This window comes from Erythrolamprus reginae, chromosome 7 (assembly GCF_031021105.1).
Source record: "Erythrolamprus reginae isolate rEryReg1 chromosome 7, rEryReg1.hap1, whole genome shotgun sequence".
NCBI classification, from domain to species: Eukaryota; Metazoa; Chordata; class Lepidosauria; order Squamata; family Dipsadidae; genus Erythrolamprus; species Erythrolamprus reginae.
In genome coordinates, this window is record NC_091956.1 from 60,430,584 (window position 1) to 60,454,710 (window position 24,127).

The following is a 24,127-nucleotide window of genomic DNA, read 5'->3' on the forward strand; positions in this document are numbered from 1 at the left end:
TGGTTATAACCTATAACCTATAACCTTCATGGCACCGGACCAGATTACCTAAGGGACCGCCTTCTGCCGCACGAATCCCAGCAGCCAGTTAGGTCCCACAGAGTGGGTCTTCTCCGGGTCCCGTCAACTAAACAATGACGCTTGGCGGGACCCAGGGGAAGGGCCTTCTCTGTGGCAGCCCCGGCCCTCTGGAACCAACTCCCTCCAGAGATTAGAATTGCCCCCACCCTCCTTGCCTTTCGTAAGCTACTTAAAACCCATCTCTGCCGCCAGGCATGGGGGAATTAGGATTTCTTCTCCCCCTAGGCCGTTACAATTGTATGCATGGTATGTTTGTATGTATGTTTGGTTTTGTATATTAAGGGGTTTTTAATTCGCTTTTAGTATTGGATTATTATTGTATACTGTTTATGATTGCTGTTAGCCGCCCCGAGTTTTCGGAAAGGGGCGGCATATAAATCCAATAAAACTTGAAACTTAAAACTTGAATATAAACTGGTGTGGGTTTCTTTTTCATTAGTTCTTCAAGTTCTGCGAATGTCACAAACCGTGTCTTGGCACAGTTGTTGACTGAAATGGATGGGATCGAGCAATTAAAGGATGTGACAGTTTTGGCAGCTACAAACCGGCCAGATATGATAGACAAGGTAAGTGATGGTTGTGGCTCTTTTTTATTACTTTTGTGCCAAATAATGATGTTCTGTTTGGGTCACTCCGGAGGCTATGACCAACCCAAAAAGATAAGCCAGACACACCGGTTGAATCCAAACACAGTTTTATAATGAGAAAGAGAAAAGAAGCCAACAGAAAATGTCCTTACAGATCAGGAAAACACTGGAACTCCAAATAGATACATGAAGGCAATTGTTCATACAGAAACACAGGATCGTTAATGCCAGACGAGGCTGTTGAGCTAACAGACACAAACCTCCCACCGGTTCTCAAGACTGCTGGGCCACGAGCCAGGAACAAAAACGCTGAGAGATTAGATTAGATTTATTGGATTTATATGCCGCCCCTCCGCAAACTCGGGGCGGCATATAAGAGAGAAAATGCAGATAACAGCAACTCCACTTTGATAACACTCCACGCTGCTGAAAGGGTTTGCATGCCTTATAAACCCTTCCCTGCTAATGAGGACCACACCCAACCCCCTGGTGTTCCTCATTCAACGCTGATAATATCTATGCAGTTGATTTCTCCTTTGAGCTATGCGTCTCTGCCGCATACTAATGATACCTTGTGCGTCATCATCCAGGGACTCCAGGGAATCACAGCTACTTGCTTGAGATAGCCCTTCCCCAGGGCTCCCAGGCCTTGCATCACCTTCACTTTCGTGACTGCTATCTCCCCTGTCTGACTGCAAAGAACTCTCCTCTCCACTCTCAGCCTCCCCCGGGCATGGAGCCAGCAGAGACGCAGCTGGTCTTTGATCTGGCTCAGGCTGAACCACAACAAATGAGTTATGTTCATTTGACTTTGTTAAGATTACAGTCAGTGGAGAATTTAAATTTTTATTAAAATTCATGATTTTAAAACAGAAGCCAAGGCTTGGATGATGTTTTAATTGATCATTGATCTGCTGCATGGTTAAATTTCTTGCACCCTATCCTGCTCTTCTGAAGTTTTGAACTGTTTTCTAGACTTACTATATTTCAAAAGCAAGAGATCCAACTGAAACTAACTTGCAACTGATGAAAATATTTTCTTACAAGTGAAATTATATTCCTTCTTTAAACTTTGAATTTTCCCCACAATAATCCTACGAGATGAGTTACCTGAGAGTGTGTGTTTAGCCCAAACTCACCCAAGTGGCTTTCATACCTAAGGTGAATGCATAGTCTCCTGCTTTCTAGCTCAATGCCTTAACCATTAGGCCATACTGACCCTGCTTATGACAAAATCAGAAATTCATTAGACTAATTCAATATTCAATATCAACTTTATTTGATTAGTCAATCGACCATATCAAAGCGAGGAAAAGGACCACATTGGTCGTCATAAAACTGGTTAAAATACAATAAAATTGGCTAAAAATAGAGGGAATTTGAATAAATAATAAGTTAAAATGCAGTATAATATGCTAAAATTGAGTAGTAAAACATGAGAATATAACTCGTGCAAAGGATTATATTAAACAAATCTAAGATACTGATATAAAATATTCTTAAGTGAGTTCATCTCCTTTGCATGCCGCCCCAATATGTTCTATAAAACGTATTCTCATCTGAACAGCCCTGACTATAAACTTAGCGGTTCTAGAAACTACATATATATTTGTACTCTGAAGAAAATATGATAATTGTTTATTACAGTCCCAGTGTATGATTTTGTCAAGTAGGGGCTATAAATACTGAGGTCTTACTGAGGAGTATAGTTTACAATTGAGTAGCACATATGCAATGTCTTCTATTTCTGGTGCACCGCAAATGCATGTTCTCTCAAAATATGGTACTTGGTGGAATCGTCCATATTTGACCATAGAATCTAACTGCTCAAATCTTGCTCTAGTGAGTGCTGTTCTATGGTATTGGGTCAGACCCATTGTCAGATATTTTTCTAGTTGAAAGGCTGTTTTGTTATTGGCTAACCATTTCAGTGACCTGCACTTAGAAAGTGCCTCAATATCAGTTTGTGCATTAACATCTGAACTCTTTGTTTAAATATTGCCTTGGCCTGATGTCCGGCTGAAAGCAGGTATTGCATTGAGAAACCGAAATATAGGGTGGTTTGAGTCATTAGACTATAATTTCCTGGTTTTCCTGTCATCGTTAAGAAGGTCCATGGTCTGTATTTGTAATGGCAGACTAGAAAAAGAAAGCTACATAGCTCCATGATTTTTTTCTCAATAGGAATTCTGTGTAGCTAACCAATTGTATAGCTCTGAGTGAAAATTGACTTCTAACATACATGCTACTATATCTAAAGAATAAGGGCTGAAAATGAAAAGATACTTCCACATTCCTTGATGGCACCCCAGAGTTTTTGAAGTTGTAAGTTGCATAAGCCTCCCATCATTGCCTTAAGCAAAATTATTTGTTTTTTAAATGCTTTTGCTTCATGTCAACAAGACAACTCTAAAGAAGCGTTGAGCAAAACACATTACAACAACTCCAATATTATCAAAATGACCAAATACAGTGGTACCTCGACATACGAGTGTAATTCGTTCCAGACCCGAGCTCATATGTCGATCAATTCGCATCTCGAACGAATGCCTTTAGACTTTGCTTTTCGCGCCGAGATAACTGGAAGCAAGGAATTCTTGCGCCAGCTAGTGGAAGCTCGGCTCGTATCCCGAATTTGAGCTCGGGTGTTGAACAGAAATTTTGCTCGCGTCTTAGCTCGTAACTTGGAATACTCGCATGTGGAGCAGCTCGTATCTAGAGGTACTACTGTACATTAAAAAAACCCAATATTTTCCCTTAGTAGAAGTACATTTAAACAAGTATGCCATATATATGCACTCTGACACTTAATATTTTATACCATATTTAATGTTTGGGGATTTATTTATGATTGCCTACCAGTCTTGCATGGGATAGTATTTTCCCAACCAGGCCGAGAATGTAAAATCCCGATATTGGAGTGGGGACAAGACAAATATTATTATTATTATTTATTAGATTTGTATGCCGCCCCTCTCCGAAGAATAACAGAAATAACCATTCAGGTATGTCAGAGTGGGCTTCAGTCTGAAGTTCTCCATCCAGACCCACACAGCCTCCAGAGTCCATACACTGGATCAGGACATTATCACCGGGACTGAACCTTGGATTGAGAAAAACATTATTTTTTAGGGGTGACATGATAGCAGGTGTTGTGTTTGGGCCTGGGCCAGCCGTTGCTCCCACAGATGGGAGAGACGCGGCACAAAGTGAATGTGACAGCCTGGCTAACAGCCAGGAAGATGTGGCAGACAGCCAGGAAGATGTGGCAGCCAGCCAGGAACATGTGGCAGACCACCAGGAGGATTCAGCAGACAGCCCAGGGGATTTGGCCTGCAGTCTCTCAGACAGTCTTTCCTCCCTGAGTTTGTCTGCAGATCAATATGTTGATCTACGTAGCTGAAGAGCTATGCAAAGAAGGGATCGCTTTAAGGAGTATTACAAATCATTATAGGAGCACCTGGGCTGGGTGTGGTTCCCTTAATGAGGGCTAAAGGGATAAAAGGGAACAAGGGCCAAGGCAAACTGTGGCTGTTTATCTGTGTTGTTTTGTGGTTCTTGCTTCAAAGTTTCTGTGCCATTGGAGTTTTCAACCCAGCTTTTTCAGACAAGTGGGAGGTGAAAACTCTGGGACTTGCTGTTTGCTTCAAAGATTCAAAAGGACTCCTGAAACGTCTTTGCTCATTCCAGGTTGTCTTTGTTTGTTTTTCCCTGTGTTTTTTGTATGCGGCTGAAGTAAACCTTGCATTGTTTTCGGACATTAAGAACTGTTTTTTGAGTAAGCCATTTTTGGCTATCTAATACATGTTTGCTGATTAGCAGACCACGTGTGTGTTTGATTTCTTTTCATTGGACTATTACGCATTGCCGAGCCAGTCAGGCAGAACAGCAGTGTTCCAATATCTCAGGAGTTGCCACAAAGAAGGAGGAGGCAAGCTGTTCTCCAAAGCACCTGAAGGCAGGACAAGAAGCAAAAGGTAGAAACTAATCAAGGAGAGAAGCAACTTAGAATCAAGGATAAATTTTTTGACAGCTAGAACAGCTGTCAAGTGGAACAACTTGCCTCCAGAAGTTGTGGATGCGTCAACATTGGAAGTTTTTAAGAAGAAATTGGACAACCATTTGTCTGAAGTGGTATAGGGTTTTCTGCCTGAGTAGAGGGTTGGACTAAAAGACTTCCAAGATACTGTACCTTCCGATTCTGTTATTCTATTCTAGAAACTTTTAGATGCGTGAAATGCATTTGATTCTAAATTTAATTTGTCAAATTCTCACTTTCCCATTCTAAAGATGTATAGTAGTCCCTCGCTATATCGCGCTTCACCTACTGCGGCTTCACTTCATTGCGGGTTTTCAAGAAATATTAATGAGAAAAATCATTCTCGGATCTTCGCTGGTTCGCGGCTTTCTGAGGAAGTCGATCGGCAGATTTAAACAGCCTGCGGAACTCGATCGGCAGGTTTTTCAAAAAAAATATATCTAAAATTGTAAATACTGTATTTAAATACTGTATCTAAAATAAATACTGTGTGGGAAGGGTTTATAAACACTTAAAACAATGAAAACTTACCAAACAATTACAATATAAATACTTAAATAAGTACTATCAGTCGAAAAATTCCCCATCGCGGATTTCACCTATCGCGGCCGGGTCTGGAACGTAACACCAGCAATAGGTGAGGGACTACTGTAGTTTATATAGATAACTTCAAAAAAATTTCTTGAATTCTGGTTCAAGTGTGTAGCACTAGGGGATTCAGGATCTCTAGAAAGATCTAGAGGTGATAAGGTTAAAACGTACCTAAAAAAAGAAGAAGAAGGGAACAGAAAATGTACATTCTGCTACCATAGCAATTTGCAAATTATTTATTTATTTGATTTGCTCGGGTAAGTTGCTCACATTTTCCGACACTGGGTAACAGCTACTTCACTGCCCTATCATTTTCACTCTGTGCCCGTGGGCCAGTCATACGTTCTCCCACCTGGCAGCAGCCAGCTCTGGTTTTGCCACTTTTGTACTCTATACCAGTGTTTCCCAACCTTGGCAACTTGAAGACATCTGGACTTCAACTCCCAGAATTCCCCAGCCAGCATTCGCTGGCTGGGGAATTCTGGGAGTTGAAGTCCAAATGTCTTCAAGTTGCCAGGGTTGGGAAACACTGCTCTATACCATGCATTAAATGCCTAAAAATCTGTTTGGAAGCTACCTGGAATTTGCTTAATAACCCACGATCCTTGCTTAATTACAGCAAAGGGGGTAATCAGAATTGACATTATTGATGTGATCACATGACATTTCACATCACTTAGCAATGGAAATTCCAGGCCCATTACCGTGTTCAATCAAGGATGAGCTGCATATGCATATACAAAAAACATTTCTACCGTAGTGGCAAAATGAAAGTCTACTTTTGCTTTTTAGTTGGAGTGAGATTAAGAATGTGGGCTTTCCTAACTTTTAGCAAGTTTATTAGCTTTATGTAATAAAAAAATATTGTCAATCATCAAATAACAATCTACAAAGCAGATGGTAGAGAAATTTAATGAATTGTTTGCATCAATCGTTGCAGGAGACATGCAGAATCATGGTAAACTTATCAGGGTGGTGAAAATCAAAGGTGATTGTAAGGCTTTAGAACATGGTTCTCAAACTTGCTGCATTGTGTTCCTGTCACGTAACGTATCGTGATATTTTTCCCTTCACGGGTGTTGTGATACCCTGCCTCCCTTTTTCATTCAAAATATCTTTATATGTTACAGTTTTTTCCATGTTAATAACGTTAGGATATACCATAGTGGAAAGCCAGATTGGTATTTTCAAATAGTGTTGTTCTTTTATTTTAAACCAAACTACAGTGTTACCTCGATTTTCGCGGGGGATGCGTTCCGAGACCGCCCGCGAAAGTCGAATTTCTGCGAAGTAGAGATGCGGAAGTAAATACACTATTTTTGGCTATAAACAGTATCACAAGCCATCCCTTAACACTTTAAACCCCTAAATTACCATTTCCCATTCCCTTAGCAACCATTTAGATTATTACTCACCATGTTTATTTATTAAAGTTTATTTTAAAAAATATTTATTAAAGGCGGATGAAAGTTTGGCGATGACATATGATGTCATCGGGTGGGAAAAACCGTGGTATACGGGAAAAAAACGCTAAGTATTTTTTAATTAATATTTTTGAAAAACCGTGGTATAGACTTTTCGCGAAGTTCGAACCCGCGAAAATCGAGGGAACACTGTAATAAAAATGTGTTTCTAAGGTAGTGTCTTTGAAAATAACTATGTATCTTATTCTTCCCATACCATAAGAAAGTGTGCCAACCTAGTTGAAGGTCATGACCTTCTAAGGTTAATAATCTTGTATGTCTCAAGCTGATCCATTCTTTCACCTGTATGAGTACGGAGGCCTAAAAATACAATTCTCAGTCTAGTAGCCCAAAGCCCCCCCCCCTCTTCTTTTTTTTGGTGTCCTTGTTTTTCAAGCTTATTCTTGCTTTTTTCTCTAACCAAATGTCTCTTGATATTATTTCATTTAATTCTTCAATATATTTTTCTTCAGTTTTACTGGAATTATTTGGCATAGATAAAATAGTTTTAGTAATATATTCATTTTTATAGTAAATATTCTTCCTGTTAATGACAGTTGCAGATCTTTCCATTTCTCCAAGTCTTGTTTGATTTGCCTCATCAGTTTCATATAATTATCCTCCTTAATTGTTGCACATTTTGCTGTTTAGTTGTATTCCTAAATACTTCACTTTTTAAACTATCTGTATATTAATTCTTTCCATCAACACTCTTTTTTGTGTGCCTGTAAGATTTTAAACTAAAATCTTTGTCTTATCCTTGTTTATTTTCAGTCCTGCAAATTCCCCATAGTCTTCTATTTTTATAAGGTGTTTTCTAGTCCCCTGTTTTTTTTGCAAAATAAGATATTCCCTGATATAAACCCAATTGGGCTTTTGAGTACAAGGTAGGTTATATTTTTCTTTTTTTATTTCCTTTTATTTCTTCAACTTACTGAATGCTCAATATAAATAACAGCGAGGACAATGGACATCCCTGCCCAGAGCCTTTCTTAATACCAAAATTCTCCACCATGTCTCCATTTACTGATCACCTTGGCTGATTCTTTACTGTATATTGCTTCAATCATATTAATAAATTTCTCCACATATATTTTAGTTGTAGTAACATGAATTTCCAGTTAACATGATCAAATGCTTTCTGTGCATCTAGAAACATCAACACCATTTGTTTTCCAGGCTATTTCATAATATTCCAGTGTATTTAAATGATTCTCATATTGTTTTTAATCTGTCTCTTTGGCAGAAATCCATTCTGGTCTAGATGTAGAAATTCATTCAAGTATTTTCTCTATCTCTGTGCTATTATTGAAACATATAGTTTACAATCCGCATTCGGTAAAGATATTGGCCTGTAGTTCTTTATTTGTGTTAAATCTGAGTTGTCTTCTGGTATAAGAGTACTGTAATATGGTTATCTGTTTGTTCAGTATGTCTTTAACTGTATCAGGTATTTTTAAAAATCTGGTACCATGAATGGAGAATAGAAACATACATTTTCACTACAGTGATTGAATTAAGCAATTTATTCTAATTAAAAATACGTCACAGTTAAGACAACAGTTAAAGCTTGCCTTACTTAAAAGAAGGGATGTATTAGGACTTGGACATTATTAAACAGTTACTTAAATATGATAATGGTGATGATATCCATTCAGTTGTGTCCAACTCTTAGGTTTATAAAATTATTAGTTTTTATTCCCCCCCCCCCAATAAATTTTATTAATTTTCTTAAAATAGACAAAACCGACAAACATACATTTAACATAGAAATGGGGTTGTATCTTCCCCGCTTATTCTAGAAGTAAAATTTCAATACAGAAAAAAGAATACATTCAAAAAATGCTTAAAATCAACTTATTACTTTAAATGAAAATAAGAAATTTGTTTAACTTTTTATAATAAATCTTCATACATAGACTAATTCTAACATAACTCTTAAATCATATCCCTACTAATTCTAACAAAACACTTAAATCATATCTCTGCTAATACAATTCTCTTATTTATTTATTTGTTTGTTTATTTTTACTTTTAATATTTCTTCTAGTTTATCCATATATACACTTTGTTCCATATCTCATAAAATTCTGTTTCTTCTTGATCTTTTAACCGTCTTGTCATCATATCCATTTCAGCGCAATCTAATATTTTCTTAATAACTTCCTCTTCTTTGGGGATATTTTCCCCTTTCCAATTTTGCGCATATATTATCCTGGCCGCGGTCAAAATATGAATAACTAAATGTAAAATTTCTTTCTTATATTTCTGATTAGTTATACCCAGTAAATAAAATTCCGGGGTTATTTCTATCTCCTGTTTTACTATTTCTTTTATTATTCTTTCTATCATTTTCCAGTAAAGCTTAACTTTACTACACGTCCACCATTGATGGTAATAGGACCCTATTTCCTTCTTACATTTCCAACATAATGAGGAAATTTGGGAACATTTTTGCTATCCTATTTGGTAGGAGGTGCCACCTATAGAACATTTTAATTTGATTTTCTTTTAGGGAAACTGATTTTGTCATTTTCCAATTTGAGATCCAAACATTTTCCCATGTATCTATATCGATTTCTTTACCGATATTTTTCCACCAACTTATCATGTTATCCTTTAAGGTCAAATCTATATTTTTATGGGCAATCATATATTTATAGACTTTCCCTATTAATTTAGTCTGGTTAGTAACTAATAAGTTACCTAAGAAATTTGGAGTTTTGATTTTGGGTAAAAGACTTCACATTTGTTAGTTGTGTGGCCTTAATGAACTGTGGCAAATTTTCCTGTCTGATTTTATTTATTTATTTTATAGCTGACATTTATAAATATATCTGAATTTCCAAAGGAATCTTCAGAGTATTTTTAAAATGCCAAATATAGTAAATAAATATTTCCAGGTGTGCTGAAATGTTCTTTGTTTCCAGCCCTTCATTTGTCAGGAAATATCGAGAATGGCAAATCAGCCTTCAGGCTTCTGAGTTTGCTCCTTTTTACAATCCAAGTTGTGACAGTTTGAGGAGCATTGTGAGTGTTTCACTAAAGATTTATTACTTACTTGATAAAACAAGGCATAGATGAACTTGTTGAGTGGCTTTTTTCACAGCTGTACTGAGACTGAGACGAATAGTCATGCTGTTTTCTATAATCCTATATACCGGTAAATAAAATACAGAATATAATTTTAGAGTGGAGAAATTTTCAAATTGTGATAATCAAATTGTTAAGACTGCAGAGAATATTTAAGTTGATAATGATTATATTTTTTGGATTATTTTTTTGCTAAACTTGCTTTTGTCAAGTGTTTTTTTAATTTTTTTAAAAAATCATTCATTTTAAACAACTTGAGTTTGAAATTTAAGAGTTTGGGATTATTTTTTGTGTGTGGCGTAATACAAGAACCATTTTATTTCCTTAAAAATTGAAATGTGGCATAACAGTATTTACTGAAAATTGAATTTCCAACCTAAAATATATCATATAATATTTCCTTGTTTCTTTTAACGAGTTTAAATTAATTGGCTTTAATAGAGTCACATGGTTTCTGATGACATTTTTAAAAAGTCACCTAGAAGAAATGCAGTATAGGTAGTCCTCTATTTACAATTATTCATTTAGAAACAATTTGAAGTTACAATGGCACTGAACAAAGGGACTTAACAACTGCTCCTTGCAGTCATGTGATCACAACTTGGAAAATGACAATGAACATGTATTTATAATGCTTGCAGTGTCCTGCGGTCATGTGACTACCATTTTTGAATCCCATTTGGCTCCCAATAGGCAAAGTCAACAGGGAAGCTGTATTCGCTTAATGACTTCATTATTCACTTAACAGTTGCAGAGATTCACTTAACAACCCTGACAAAAATGAATTGTAAAATCATCACTTGAAACCATCTTGTTTAGCTATAGAAATCCTGGTCCCAATTATGGTCGAGGACTGTCTGTATTCACCTTTTAATTTAATTTCAGAAACATTAAATATTTTGGTTTAATTATTATCTAATTATGTGGAATAAGCACACAATATATTTTTGCCTGTTATGTATAAAGCTCATAGTTGCTTTATAAACTCAGTTTTTAGGCAACTCCAAATAGAAAGACATGCAGCAAAGATGTTAGCATTAAACGAGTCTTTAAAATGTCATGATATTTCTATTATATATATATATATATATCCATAATGTGAGACTATGAAGCTTTGAATTAAATTTGCAATTGACAGCATAGAACAAAATCTTGCTTGGAGTAGAATTCCCACCCAGGACAGACATTGTTTCCAGTCATAGTATTATCAATTTCTGAACAAACAAACAAGTGAACACATATTGGTCGTTATCTGGATTAAAATACAGTCGTGTTCATTCATGAATGGATATTTTATAGTCTTTTCTTGCAGGTTCTGAAATTTACAGGTTATGGATAATATATACTGCTCAAAAAAATAAAGGGAACACTTAAACAACACAATATAACTCCACGTAAATCAAACTTCTGTGAAATCAAACTGTCCACTTAGGAAGCAACACTGATTGACAATCAATTTCACATGCTGTTGTGCACATTCAACTTTGTACAGAACAAAGTATTCAAGGAGAATATTTCATTCATTCAGATCTAGGATGTGTTTATTTTAGTGTTCCCTTTATTTTTTTGAGCAGTATACTTTGCTAGATTTAAGATAGAGCCTGATTTCAAGAAAATGAACGTATCAGGAAAGACAATGTGTATCCCCCCCTCTTTTTTTATCACTAATGCATAATTTGCTGAAGCAAGGCTAATTGTATTACTTCACAAGCAAGTATGTAGGCTGTGTAAGCAAAAACAGGTACAATAATATGTATTCATCAATTAGCATATGAGAAGTGCAACTCAAAGTGTTGGTTATGACCTTTAAAGCCCTTCATGGCATCGGACCAGAATACCTCCGAGACCGCCTCCTGCCGTATGAATCCCAGCGACCGATTAGGTCCCACAGAGTGAGCCTTCTCCGGGTCCCATCAACTAAACAGTGTCGGTTGGCGTGCCCCAGGGGAAGAGCCTTCTCTGTGGCGGCACCGGCTCTCTGGAACCAACTCCCCCCGGAGATTAGAACTGCCCCTACTCTTCCTGCCTTCCGCAAACTCCTTAAAACCCACCTTTGCTGTCAGGCATGGGGGAATTGAGACATCTCCCCCTGGGCATGTTTAATTTGTGTATGGTATGCTTGTGTGTGTGTCTGTTAGTATATGGGGTTTCTTTTAAATCTTAAATGTTTTAAACTTACTCGGATTATTTATGATTTGTTTTTCTCTGTTGTGAGCCGCCCCGAGTCCTCGGAGAGGGGCGGCATAGAAATCTAAATAATAAATAAATAAATAAATAAACAAATAAATACCCCTTGGAACATTCGGGACCGTCTTCTGCCGCACGAATCCCAGCGCCCAATAAGGTCCCACAGAGTTGGCCTGCTCCGGGTCCCGTCGACTAAGCAATGTCATCTGGCAGGACCCAAGGGAAGAGCCTTGTCTGTGGCGGTCCCAGCCCTCTGGAATCAACTCCCCCCGGAGATTAGAACCGCCCCCACCCTCCTTGCCTTTTGTAAACTACTCAAAACCCACCTATGTCGCCAGGCATGGGGTAACTGAGTTGCCCCTAGGCTATGCTAAGGCTATGGTCGAATTGTGTATGGTCTGTTTGAGAGTATGTTTTTTTTAAATAATGGGTTTTAATGTGTTTTAATATATTGGATTTGTGACAGGGTATTTTTGTTGTGAGCCGCTCCAAGTCCTCGGAGAGGGGCAGCATACAAATCTAATAATAAATAAATAAATAAATAAATAAGTAAATAAGTAAATAAATAAATATATGTATATATATGTGTGTGTGTATATATATATATATGTTTTCGTAGATTTTCACGGGTATATGTAGGTAGATTGTTCTGAGTTCGGGTTTTGCCCCGTGTAATATTTTGAGTGTCTATGCGACGTTTCGGTGAAATCACATTCACCATCATCAGGCTGAAGTTTTAAGCTTCGTGCTCCTGTAAATATTTACAGCAGCACGAAGCTTACAACTTCAGCCTGATGATGGTGAATGTGATTTCACCGAAACGTCGCATAGACACTCAAAATATTACATGGGGCAAAACCCGAACTCAGAACAATCTACACACACACACATATATATATTTACTACCCTTAATTTTTTAAAAAATTATTTGATTTCTGTCAAATCAAGAGGTGCAAAGGGGCCTGTTTCCAGACTTGTTAAATAACTTAAATGCACTTTTATTTCAACCAAATGTAATATTTACTCCAAGCAAGCCATTTCCTTTCTGCTCTTTCCATTCTCAAATTGTATGAGGATGAGGAAAAAAACTTCAATTCCTTAAATTACCTTAAAGGATGGTGTGACACAATGAAAGGAAATATTGATGATGTAGCAATTTTTCTTACTGAGAGGGCCCCATAACAACAGTTAAAGTAAGTAAAAGGGATTGATTTATTTGTACGGTAAGGTTTGCCAGTATCAGTGGACCTAATTAGATTAAGCCACTTTATTTTAAAAAGAAAATGGCTGCAAGTAAAGGCATGTTTGGTTTAATGGCTTAAACTAAAATCCAAAATGTTTGTTCTGTGTTTTTCCATGTATCCCATATTTCTATTTTGTAAAAAAATCTGGGGAAAACATGTTGGGTTTGGTTTCCCATGTGCAGTATACATTTTATTAAAGTAAAAGTGAGAGTAATAGTAGATTTGCAGTGAAGAAATGTCACACATAAATATCCTATTTATTTAATGACTTTGCTTACACAATAAATACAACGTAACAGGCAAAATCAATTCATGCTTGCATGCATTTTGGCTTTTTTTTGTTTATTATTAATAAAGATCATTTTATAAAGCGTTAGCCAATTTAATGATATGAGCATTGGAGAGATTCCTTTAATATCAGCAGATGGCAGTCAAGCCAAGCTTCGATATAATTGGTATTAGTTTACAGAGTACTATGTATATCATATAGACAGGAATTCTAAAGCAGAGAAAGAAACAAATAAGGCAAATGGCTTGCTAAATTTCTATGTATTTATTTAGAAATAGATAAATCCATATATTTTAACATTACTTTGCTATACAGTAGTTATAGGATATGATGACTGTATATAACAATTTTTTGCTTGAGTTTGGTCTGTTGAAGTTTGAAGTTCAGTTTTTATATTTTAAAAGTCCATTCTTCATGACAAAGAAAATATTCACATTTGTTGTAACTATAGAAGAAAAGAAAGTTATTTTGTTTTTTAAGATAAATATTCAAAACAATACGGAGCAAAAGACTTAAATATGAGTTACTAAATCTACACTGCATTTCAGTAATATTGATAAACATTATTGTGTAGGGAAAATCTAGTTAATTAAATTTGTGTTGCTTTTTTCCTGTCCGTATCACATGAAGAATGTGATTGTTCTGATGTAGATTGTGCTTATTTTGTTTCCAAATAATTGTGATCTTGGGTTTCTTTTATGGTTTAATATTTACATTTGGTTTAACAGTTTTTATTTATTTTTACAATTTTTGTGTTATTAAAATAAATTTAAACCCCCCACAAAACAAGACATTTAAAAAGGGCATGAGTAAAAAAAAAAAAACCCAGCAAAGACGCAAAGCTTCTTCAGTGTAATGATAATGTAATATGCACAGAAAGTTTTCTGATGTCTTCCCATAGCTCAAAATTAATTATATGTATGAAAAGGGCAGCTTAGTCAATTAGTGGTTATTAAATAAATCCTTGACTTCAGACAGCCTTGATTCTTATCATACATGGGTTTGTTTGTTTGTTTGTTTGTTTATTTATTTATTTATTTATTTGCCGCCCTTCTCCAAAGACTCGGAGCGGCTAACAACAATCATAAAACAGCGTACAATAATAATCCAATACTAAAAACGATTAAAAACCCCTTAATATAAAAAACCAAACATACAGACATACCATGCATAAAATTGTAAGGGCCTAGGGGGAAAGGGAATCTTAATTCCCCCATGCCTGGCGGCAGAGGTGGGTTTTAAGTAGCTTACAAAAGGCAAGGAGGGTGGGGGCAATTCTAATCTCTGGGGGGAGTTGGTTCCAGAGGGCCGGCGCCGCCACAGAGAAGGCTCTTCCCCTGGGTCCTGCCAAGCAGCATTGTTTAGTTGACGGGACCCGGAGAAGACCCACTCTGTGGGACCTAACTGGTCGCTGGGATTCGTGAAGCAGAAGGCGGTCCCTGAGATAATCTGGTCCGGTGCCATGAAGGGCTTTATAGGTCATAACCAACACTTTGAATTGTGACCGGAAACTGATCGGCAATCAATGCAGACTGCGGAGTGTTGGTGTAACATGGGCATTTTTGGGAAAGCCCATGATTGCTCTGGCAGCTGCATTCTGCACGATCTGAAGTTTCCGAACACTTTTCAAAGGTAGCCCCATGTAGAGAGCGTTACAGTAGTCGAGCCTCGAGGTGATGAGGGCATGAGTGACTGTGAGCAGTGACTCCCGGTCCAAATAGGGCCGCAATTGGTGCACCAGGCGAACCTGGGTGAACGCCCCCCTCGCCACAGCTGAAAGATGTTTCTCTAATGTGAGCTGTGGATTGAGGAGGACGCCCAAGTTGCGGACCCTCTCTGAGGGGGTCAATGATTCTCCCCCCAGGGTAATGGACGGACAGATGGAATTGTCCTTGGGAGGCAATACCCACAGCCACTCCGTCTTGTCTGGGTTGAGTTTGAGTTTGTTGACACCCATCCAGGCACCTCCAGGATGTTAAAGATGGCTAGAATGAACTGGTTAAATAATGATTTATGCAAAGAAAACATAGCTAAAATAGAAATGCATTGTTATTTATTACTTAACACTAGAAGTAGAAAAACAATATATAATATTTTTTATCACTGGAAGCCATAGTAAAATACATACTGAAGAATCATTACCATTATCCCAATAATCATTGCCATTACCCCAATTATCTCATTAGTTCGGTTAGAATCAAAATATTAAATTTAACAAAATTATGACATAACATAGTTTAGTACTGTCAGTCTCATAGTCTTGCAGTTCTTATATATTTATCCTCAGTACCAGATTAGAACAATTTTTTCCTTCAGTTTGCTTTGTCTGTAATTTACTTCTGTCCTGATGTTGGGTCATGTTATTTATTTATTTATTGATTGATTGATTGATTTATTGATTGGATTTGTATGCCGCCCCTCTCCTTAGACTCGGGATGGCTAACAACAGTAATAAAAAAACAGCATGTAAATCCAATACTAAAACAACTAAAAAACTCTTATTGTAAAACCAAACATCCATACAAACAAACATACCATGCATAAATTGTAAAGGCATAGGGGGAAAGAATATCTCAGTTCCCCTATGCCTGACGGCAGAGGTGGGTTTTAAGGAGCTTACGAAAGGCGAGGAGGGTGGGGGCAATTCTAATCTCCGGGGGGAGTTGGTTCCAGAGGGCCTGGGCTGCCACAGAGAAGGCTTTTCCCCTGGCCCCTGCCAAACGACATTGTTTTGTTGACGGGACCCGGAGAAGGCCCACTCTGTGGGACCTAACCGGTCGCTGGGATTCGTGTGGCAGAAGGCGGTCTCGTAGATACCCTGGTCCGGTACCATGAAGGGTTTTATAGGTGATGACCAACACTTTGAATTGTGACCAGAAACTGATCCGCAACCAATGCAGACTGCAGAGTGTTGGTGTTACATGGGCATTTTTGGGAAAGCCCATGATTGCTCTCGTAGCTGCAATATAAACTATTTAGAAGAAAAAAATTGTTGGAAATCTTATAGGTATTCAAATGAATCAAATGTAGTTTGTTTACTGCATACATTTCATCAAGTTCTAAAAGTTAATGTTATGTATATTAAACTAAATAGCACAGTTTACACTAAGGGTTATTTAACATCTACTGGTGGCATTACCATACTTCCTGTTTTGGGTTCACAATAATAAATTTCTGAAGAGCTCCCTTTGTGTAAATACCTTACTTACATTCTAGGCAAGTACATTCATGTCTTGAGCTAAATACAAACAGAGTGATGTATTGGGACACTTCTAAAGAAGGAAATGGTTGTGCTTTGTAAATGATATCCTTAAAGTCCCATAAGAATATTTCTTGCAAATGATCATTGTTTATTTATTTTTCTATCTTTCCATTATGTGGGTTTGAAAACAGTATAAAAACCAGGGCGAGAGAATAATCTTCATATGGCATTTACTATATTTTTTCCTATATTTTGTAAAACCAGAAACATAACTGAGTGTATAAAATTGGGTACATAAATCAGTTACTATCATATCAATTGAATAAATTATTTTAATTAATTTAATGTAATTATTTAATATAAGTTATGTTCCATGTAATATTTTTGTGCTTATTTGAAGGTATAAAATATGTATTTAAAGCCTGCATGATTTCCATTGATAGTGATACCTGATTGTATTTTTAAGTGAAACGAGTATAGAACATTAGAAGTTGTTTAATCCCAAACATTTATTAAGGAGCTCTCAATTCTCTGCATTAAGTTTTTTAAATACTTCAGTCTGACAACTTAGAGGACATTTCATGACCATAGTTTAATTATAACAATAATTGTAACAAATTTAGGATGCAAAGTAAATAATACTAAAAGGTAAAATTTTGCCTGTCCAGTTGTGTCTGACTCAAGGATGCAGTGTTCATCTCTGTTTCTTAGCCGAAGGAGATTTTCCAAAGACATTTTCTGTGGTCATTTGCCAGTATGGCTATATGCCAAAGGCGCACAGAAAGCTGTATCTTCCCACTGAAATGGTACCTATTAATCTACTCACATTTTGCATGCTTTTGAACTAGATAGGCAGGAGCTGGAGCAGGAATGGGAGCTCATCGTGCACTCAGATCTCAAACCCAGGCTGTTGGCTTTCCAGTTGACAAGATCAGTGTCTTTAATGGCTGAGCTATCACGGCCCTTAAAGGAAATAATATAGTTAATTAAAGAACTGTGCATCAAGTCAGTATTTATTTCGGCAAAAGTTGGTTCGGGTTCAGGAGGCCGCCGAGAAGCGCCGCTGCCCGGCTGTCATCTTTTGAAACAGCTGGGGGGGCTTCTCGGCATTCTCCTGAACGCCGAACCCAGAAGTTCAGCAAGGGTTCGGCGTTCGGGTTCAAGAGGCCGCCGAGAAGCGCTGCCGCCCAGCTGTCACCTTTGCAAAAGAGCCACAGAGCTGTTGGGCGGTCGGGAGACTCTAACGGAGGTGGGGAATCCCAATAAAGAATTCCATGGGCGGAGCTTTGATGTCATAGAGATGTCCTTCCTGGCCAGCGGAAACGTAGACTCCAGGAAGGATGTCTTCATGACGTCAAAGCTCCGCCCATGGAATTCTCTCGGCGGCCTCCTGAACCCGAACGCCGAACCCAAACCTTTGCTGAACTTCCGGGTTTGGCATTCGGGAGAACGCCAACAAGCCCCCCAGCTGTTTCAAAAGGTGACAGCTGGGCGGCGGCGCTTCTCGGCGGAACCCAAACACTGAATCCGAACTTTTTCCAAACTTCTGGGTTCGGCGTTCGCGGCGGTGGGTTCGTAAGGCGAAAAAAGTTCATAAGAAGAGGCAGAAAAATCCCGAACCCCGGGTTCGTATCTCGAAAAGTTCGTAAGACGAGGGGTTCGTATCACGAACTGTAATTCTAATTTTGTCTTTGTTACGCTATGGTAGAACAGTCTGTTTTGTCTTTGGGTGTTAATATATAAATTGCACTTTTTATTAGGTTTATATTTATATTATATTTATATTTCTTTTAGTAGGCTTTTAGAAGTAGTGGATTGTCCTACAACATGGATCAGTGAAACTTAATTCAAAAATATTTGTTCAAATTAAATTTTGAGGAAGACCCAAGTTAAATATTTGAACTATGTCTTTTATCTTTTTTTAAAGGAAAAATATAAAGATTTCCCTTAAAAAATTATGAATATTTTTAACACAACAAAGTACACTGAAGAAAAGGCTAAATAACACAGATCCACCCCCTCCTCAATCAGGTGCTGAAGCTAAACCCCTTCCCTCTGTCCTCTCTCTATCTCTTTTAACAACTTGATTTGCTAAATTTACTGCACGCCTAGAAAGGATGACAAAATCTGTAAGTTACTTACCTTGACTCTAGGCAGAAGAGTAAAGGAAGGAAGAGAATGAAGCAAGCGAAGAAAATCTTTCTGCAGCAAAAACAAAAAAATGAAACAAAAACCACACAACTTGGCAAGCAGCCAGCTAGGACATCTCTAAAAGATTTTTTTTGCTATTCAACTGATTGCCTTTAGGACCCAGCCTTTAGGACCCAATCCTAGCTGATTCTTAAAGGCAGTGAGTTGAGCTTTTCAAGGACCTAGCTTCTTTCTGGTTTGCACATGTCGTGCTTTATTTAGCTAAACTTTTTTAGCATTGATTTTTTTTTCTTCTTCTGCTCTTTCAGGAAAAAAGCTGCAAAAAGATTTTATTTGCTTGCTTTATTCTGTTCTTCAGCCTGAAGTCAAAATAAGGTTTTTAAAAGGAATAAACATTGGAGAGTAGATGCAGGGAGTTTAGTTTTAACACCTAATGAGGGAAGGGGGAGAAAGATCAACAAGCCTGTCCTTCCACACTTTTTTTGGTTTCGTTTATTGAAGAAATGTGGCTTTCTGGAATAGGTAGGAGGTTAAAGCATGTCCCAAAGCTGTTACCTTAGCGGGCAGGTTCTGGTTTTACAAACCCTAGTAAGAGTCAGGAAGTGGTTTGCAATCTCCCGCTGGCTAGCTGATCAAACAAAGTTCTGAAAGGATAAGGAACTGGTCCTTTTTTTGCCCCAGAAAAACAGGGGCATGTTGGCAGAACCAGGAAAGACAAGCGTGCCCAGTGTTTTCCTTCCATAGCAAGACACTCAGCTGTGTGGTGGGCACATGTGACAACCATCCAAGGGACAGGAAGCAGACCATCCGGTATCTCAGAATAGGGAAGGCCTTGGGAGGCCCGAGGCAGGCGGGTTTGTACCTGCATTAGCCGCCTAGACCAGGGGTCCCCACCGTGAATGCACAAATTATCAATCTGTATTTAAAGTATGCTTAACATTTAACAAAGCCAATGTCTAAAAAATATGAGAGAATGCTTGAAAAATGAGAGGACTCCAAATAAGAAGGTGGTTTTTTATGAGGGTGGTTTTTTTTTTATCCCCACAAAATATCTTGTGAGAAAGCTTTTTCAATTTAACACATAGCTGAGATTCATGTAATGTGATCACTTATTGTTTCAATGAACAATTCCAACATCAAAAAGTCTAAGCAGGCAGGATGAATGAACTTGAGGGGGTGCGTCTCTGTCTCTCTCTCTGCTGAAAAAAATGAGAGTCCCCGCAAGTCAACTTACGGGAAAGGTGGAGAGAGGGTGAGGCGACAGCTCGGGTGTAGGCACAAGTCTACGCCCGCCGCTCTTTCCCCACGGTGTTGCTTTTATGCACAGGTGGCAAGGCCATCCAACCGCTGCCTCTTGCCTCTTGTTTCCTGTGGGGTTTTTTTGCTTCCTGTTTCTTCCCGGTGGCGGGAAGAATATCGGCAGGAGTGGGTGGGGCATGGTCCCCGGACACAGCCGGAGAAGCCGGGCGGGGCTCAGAGCCCACGTTGGTTTCTCCCGGCCGACAGCAGATCATCTGTCAGGCAGGAAAAATGGCACTGGTCTACTTTGAAAAACCTGCATGGAGTTTGTTTTTTTCCTGTGCGGCTGTGCGACCGCATAGGCTAGAGGGAACAGTGGCCAGGAGCACAGGATGTGGACGCATCCTGTGCTCCTATCACTCACCCGCAGGCCGGATAAATGGCCTCAGCATGTTGCATGTGGCCCACGGGCCGTAGTTTGGGGACCGCTTCCTTAGACTCTTCCCCAACTCTGAGCTCTGCTTTACAACCTGCACATTCATTTAACAAGTGCACTGGGGAGAGCAGGATTACCTGGTCGTTACTTGAGGCATTCATCATTTGTTTTAACTTCTGACCCTAATGGGCAGGCTCCATTTTGGTTTTAACTCAAGCGCTACCTGTAATAGTTATCTTATTAAAAGCCACTTCTAAAAGCAAACCTCCCTGTGATACTTTTGTCATTAGTACTTTATGTGCTTTTTCCAGTTCTTAACTCAATTGTCACTCAGATTGTATTTCACACCAGCAGCTCTACCTTTTAAACTTGATCTTTAGCTATGGTTAAATATCATTCGTTTAGCACATGACTTGAGTTCTCTTTGCACCGAGTTAGGTTTTAAGAAACTGCAGTGAATTGTTTTAATATTGTGAATAAAAATATCTGACTTGAATTAAAAAAATGAAAGTGCTTGGACTAATTTAGAATGTAAATACTTGGGGAATAAATAGATTAGGGTAGACCAAGTATAGGATCAGTGCAGTGAAAATAACAAAACTGTAACAGAGTTTTTGAGGGAACAGCATTTAGATGATCTGTGACTTTATGATTAAAAAACCCACAGAATAATAATTTAATGCCTACTTTTCCGACATTTATTCAATAGTTTCTTATCTTTCCAAAGCTGTGTTATAGTATTATATTCCTAGTTGCAGGCATCTCAGCTCAAAACAGTCCAAAATATTATATTCATTTCATTCATTTCAATAATGTAAGATAATATATCTTACATTGCTCCAAAAAACATAAGCAATGTTGAATTAAAATGAAATGAAAATATGTACTATAACATTTACCTTTACTTCTAGAATAGAATAGAATTCTTTATTGGTCAGGTGTGATTGGACACACAAGGAATTTGTCTTGGTGCATATGCTAATTATGAAAACATTAACATCATTGAAAATTCTTTATCTTGTAAATCACTAATTATGTTCTTAAACGTATGATTGGATTTATTTGAACACAATATAAAAGTGAAATAGAAATTATATCAGCATGCAGAGCACTTTATTACTGGATGCAGTAGCACCATTTTAATTATCTTTGACATTCTTCTATTTTTTTTCTGGCTCCTTACCATACTTTAAATTGATCAATCCAAAGAAAAGTCAAGTCTGCTTTATGGAGTTGCAATCAAGAATGACATTCATGCCCCCACATGCTTCGGAATAACTTTTGGTGTTCGTGTCTGAAGTGTTGCATACTCCTTTATAGCTTAAGAAAAAAAAGTTAAGTACTAGGGCATGAATGTATAACTCTGCATGTTAGAATAAACAAATAAAATTATTTCTCATACTGCAGGTATTTCTCTACTTACAACCACAATGGAACCCAAAATTTCTGTTGCTAAGTGAGACATTTGTTAAGTGAATTTTGTCCCATTTTACAACTTTTCTTGTCACAGTTGGTAAGTGAATCACTGTAGTTGTTAAGTATATCTTTACTGACTCCTCGCATCCTGGACACAAACTGTTTCAACTCCTATCCTCAAAACGTCGCTACAGAGCACTGCACACCAAGACAGGTAGACACAAGAACAGTTTTTCCCCGAACGCCATCATTCTACTAAACAAATAATTCCCTCAATGCTGTCAGACTTTTTACTAAATCTGCACTTCTATTCTACTAGTTTTTCTCATCATTCCTATCATCCTTTTCCTCCCACTTAGAAACATAGAAACATAGAAGACTGACGGCAGAAAAATACCTCATGATCCATCTAGTCTGCCCTTATACTATTTTCTGTATTTTATCTTAGGATGGATATAGGTTTATCCCAGGCATGTTTAAATTCAGTTACTGTGGATTTACCAACCACGTCTGCTGGAAGTTTGCTCCAAGGATCTACTACTCTTTCAGTAAAATAATATTTTCTCACGTTGCTTTTGATCTTTCCCCCAACTAACTTCAGATTGTGTCCCCTTGTTCTTGTGTTCACTTTCCTATTAAAAACACTTCCCTCCTGTACCTTATTTAACCATTTAACATATTTAAATGTTTCGATCATGTCCCCCCTTTCCCTTCTGTCCTCCAGACTATACAGATTGAGTTCATTAAGTCTTTCCTGATACGTTTTATGCTTAAGACCTTCCACCATTCTTGTAGCCCATCTTTGGACCCGTTCAATTTTGTCAATATCTTTTTGTAGGTGAGGTCTCCAGAACTGAACACAGTATTCCAAATGTGGTCTCACCAGCACTCTATAAAGCGGGATCATAATCTCCCTCTTCCTGCTTGTTATACCTCTAGCTATGCAGCCAAGCATCCTACTTGCTTTCCCTACCGCCTGACTGCACTGTTCGCCCATTTTGAGACTGTCAGAAATCACTACCCCTAAATCCTTCTCTTCTGAAGTTTTTGCTAACACAGAACTGCCAATACAATACTCAGATTGAGGATTCCTTTTCCCCAAGTGCATTATTTTACATTTGGAAACATTAAACTGCAGTTTCCATTGCTTTGACCATTTATCTAGTAAAGCTAAATCATTTACCATATTACAGACGCCTCCAGGAATATCAACCCTATTGCACACTTTAGAGTCATTGGCAAATAGGCAAACCTTCCCTTAGGACTGTATGACTGTAACTTGTTGCTTATATCCCAGATTTTTATTAATATTGATTGTTTCTTCATTGCTTATTTTGCCCCTATGACAATCATTAACTGTTGTACCACATGATTCTTGACAAATGTATCTTTTTCTTTTATGTACACTGAGAGCATACTCACCAAGACAAATTCCTTGTGTATCCAATCACACCTGGCCAATAAAATTATATTCTATCTGGCTTTCCCATTGACTTGGGTTGTCACAAGGTTACAAAAAGTGATCACATGACCACATCATAAATATGAGTCAGTTGTCAAGTGATTGGATTTTAATCATGTGATCATGGGGGTGCTGCAGTGGTTGTAAGTGTGAAAATCAGTCATAAGACAACTTTTTTTCAGGGCTGTTGTAACATTGAATAATCACTAAATGAACTGTTGTAAGTCGAGGACTACCTGTACTAAAATATTGAATGTCCACCAATGAGAAAGAATGCAGGACATCTACATAATTCATATTGAAACCAATAAAGGTGTCCTTTATGCCACCTGTAAATACCAGTATGATTTTGGAAAGATAACTAAACTTCCAATAAGTTGCAACTGGTGCAACAAAGGGAACCAGTAAGCTAAGAAAAAATATTTTGCTGCAATTTTGCTTAATTGTGTATGACTATTCGTTATTTTTTCTTTTTTGCTTAGTTAATGGTTCAACTAAAAATGGAGTTAATACAGTGAAAGCAATCCTTTAATGCAGGCATCCTCAAACTACAGCCCATGGGACAGATCTGTCCCACCAAAGCTATTAATCCAGCCCACGTGGGGCCATGAGGCTGCATACCCACCCGCCGGCCCCCACCCTTCAGC

The 24,127-nt window shown here is 37.9% G+C and overlaps 1 protein-coding gene across 1 annotated transcript in view; it reads left to right on the forward strand.

Annotated features, from left to right (window-relative positions):
* Positions 1-24,127, forward strand: part of AFG2A (AFG2 AAA ATPase homolog A) — a 198,781-nt gene that overhangs the window by 58,294 nt on the left and 116,360 nt on the right. The window contains exon 14 of the mRNA XM_070757684.1: positions 521-647. Coding sequence (XP_070613785.1) covers positions 521-647 — 127 coding nt within the window. The remainder of the gene's footprint in view (positions 1-520; positions 648-24,127) is intronic.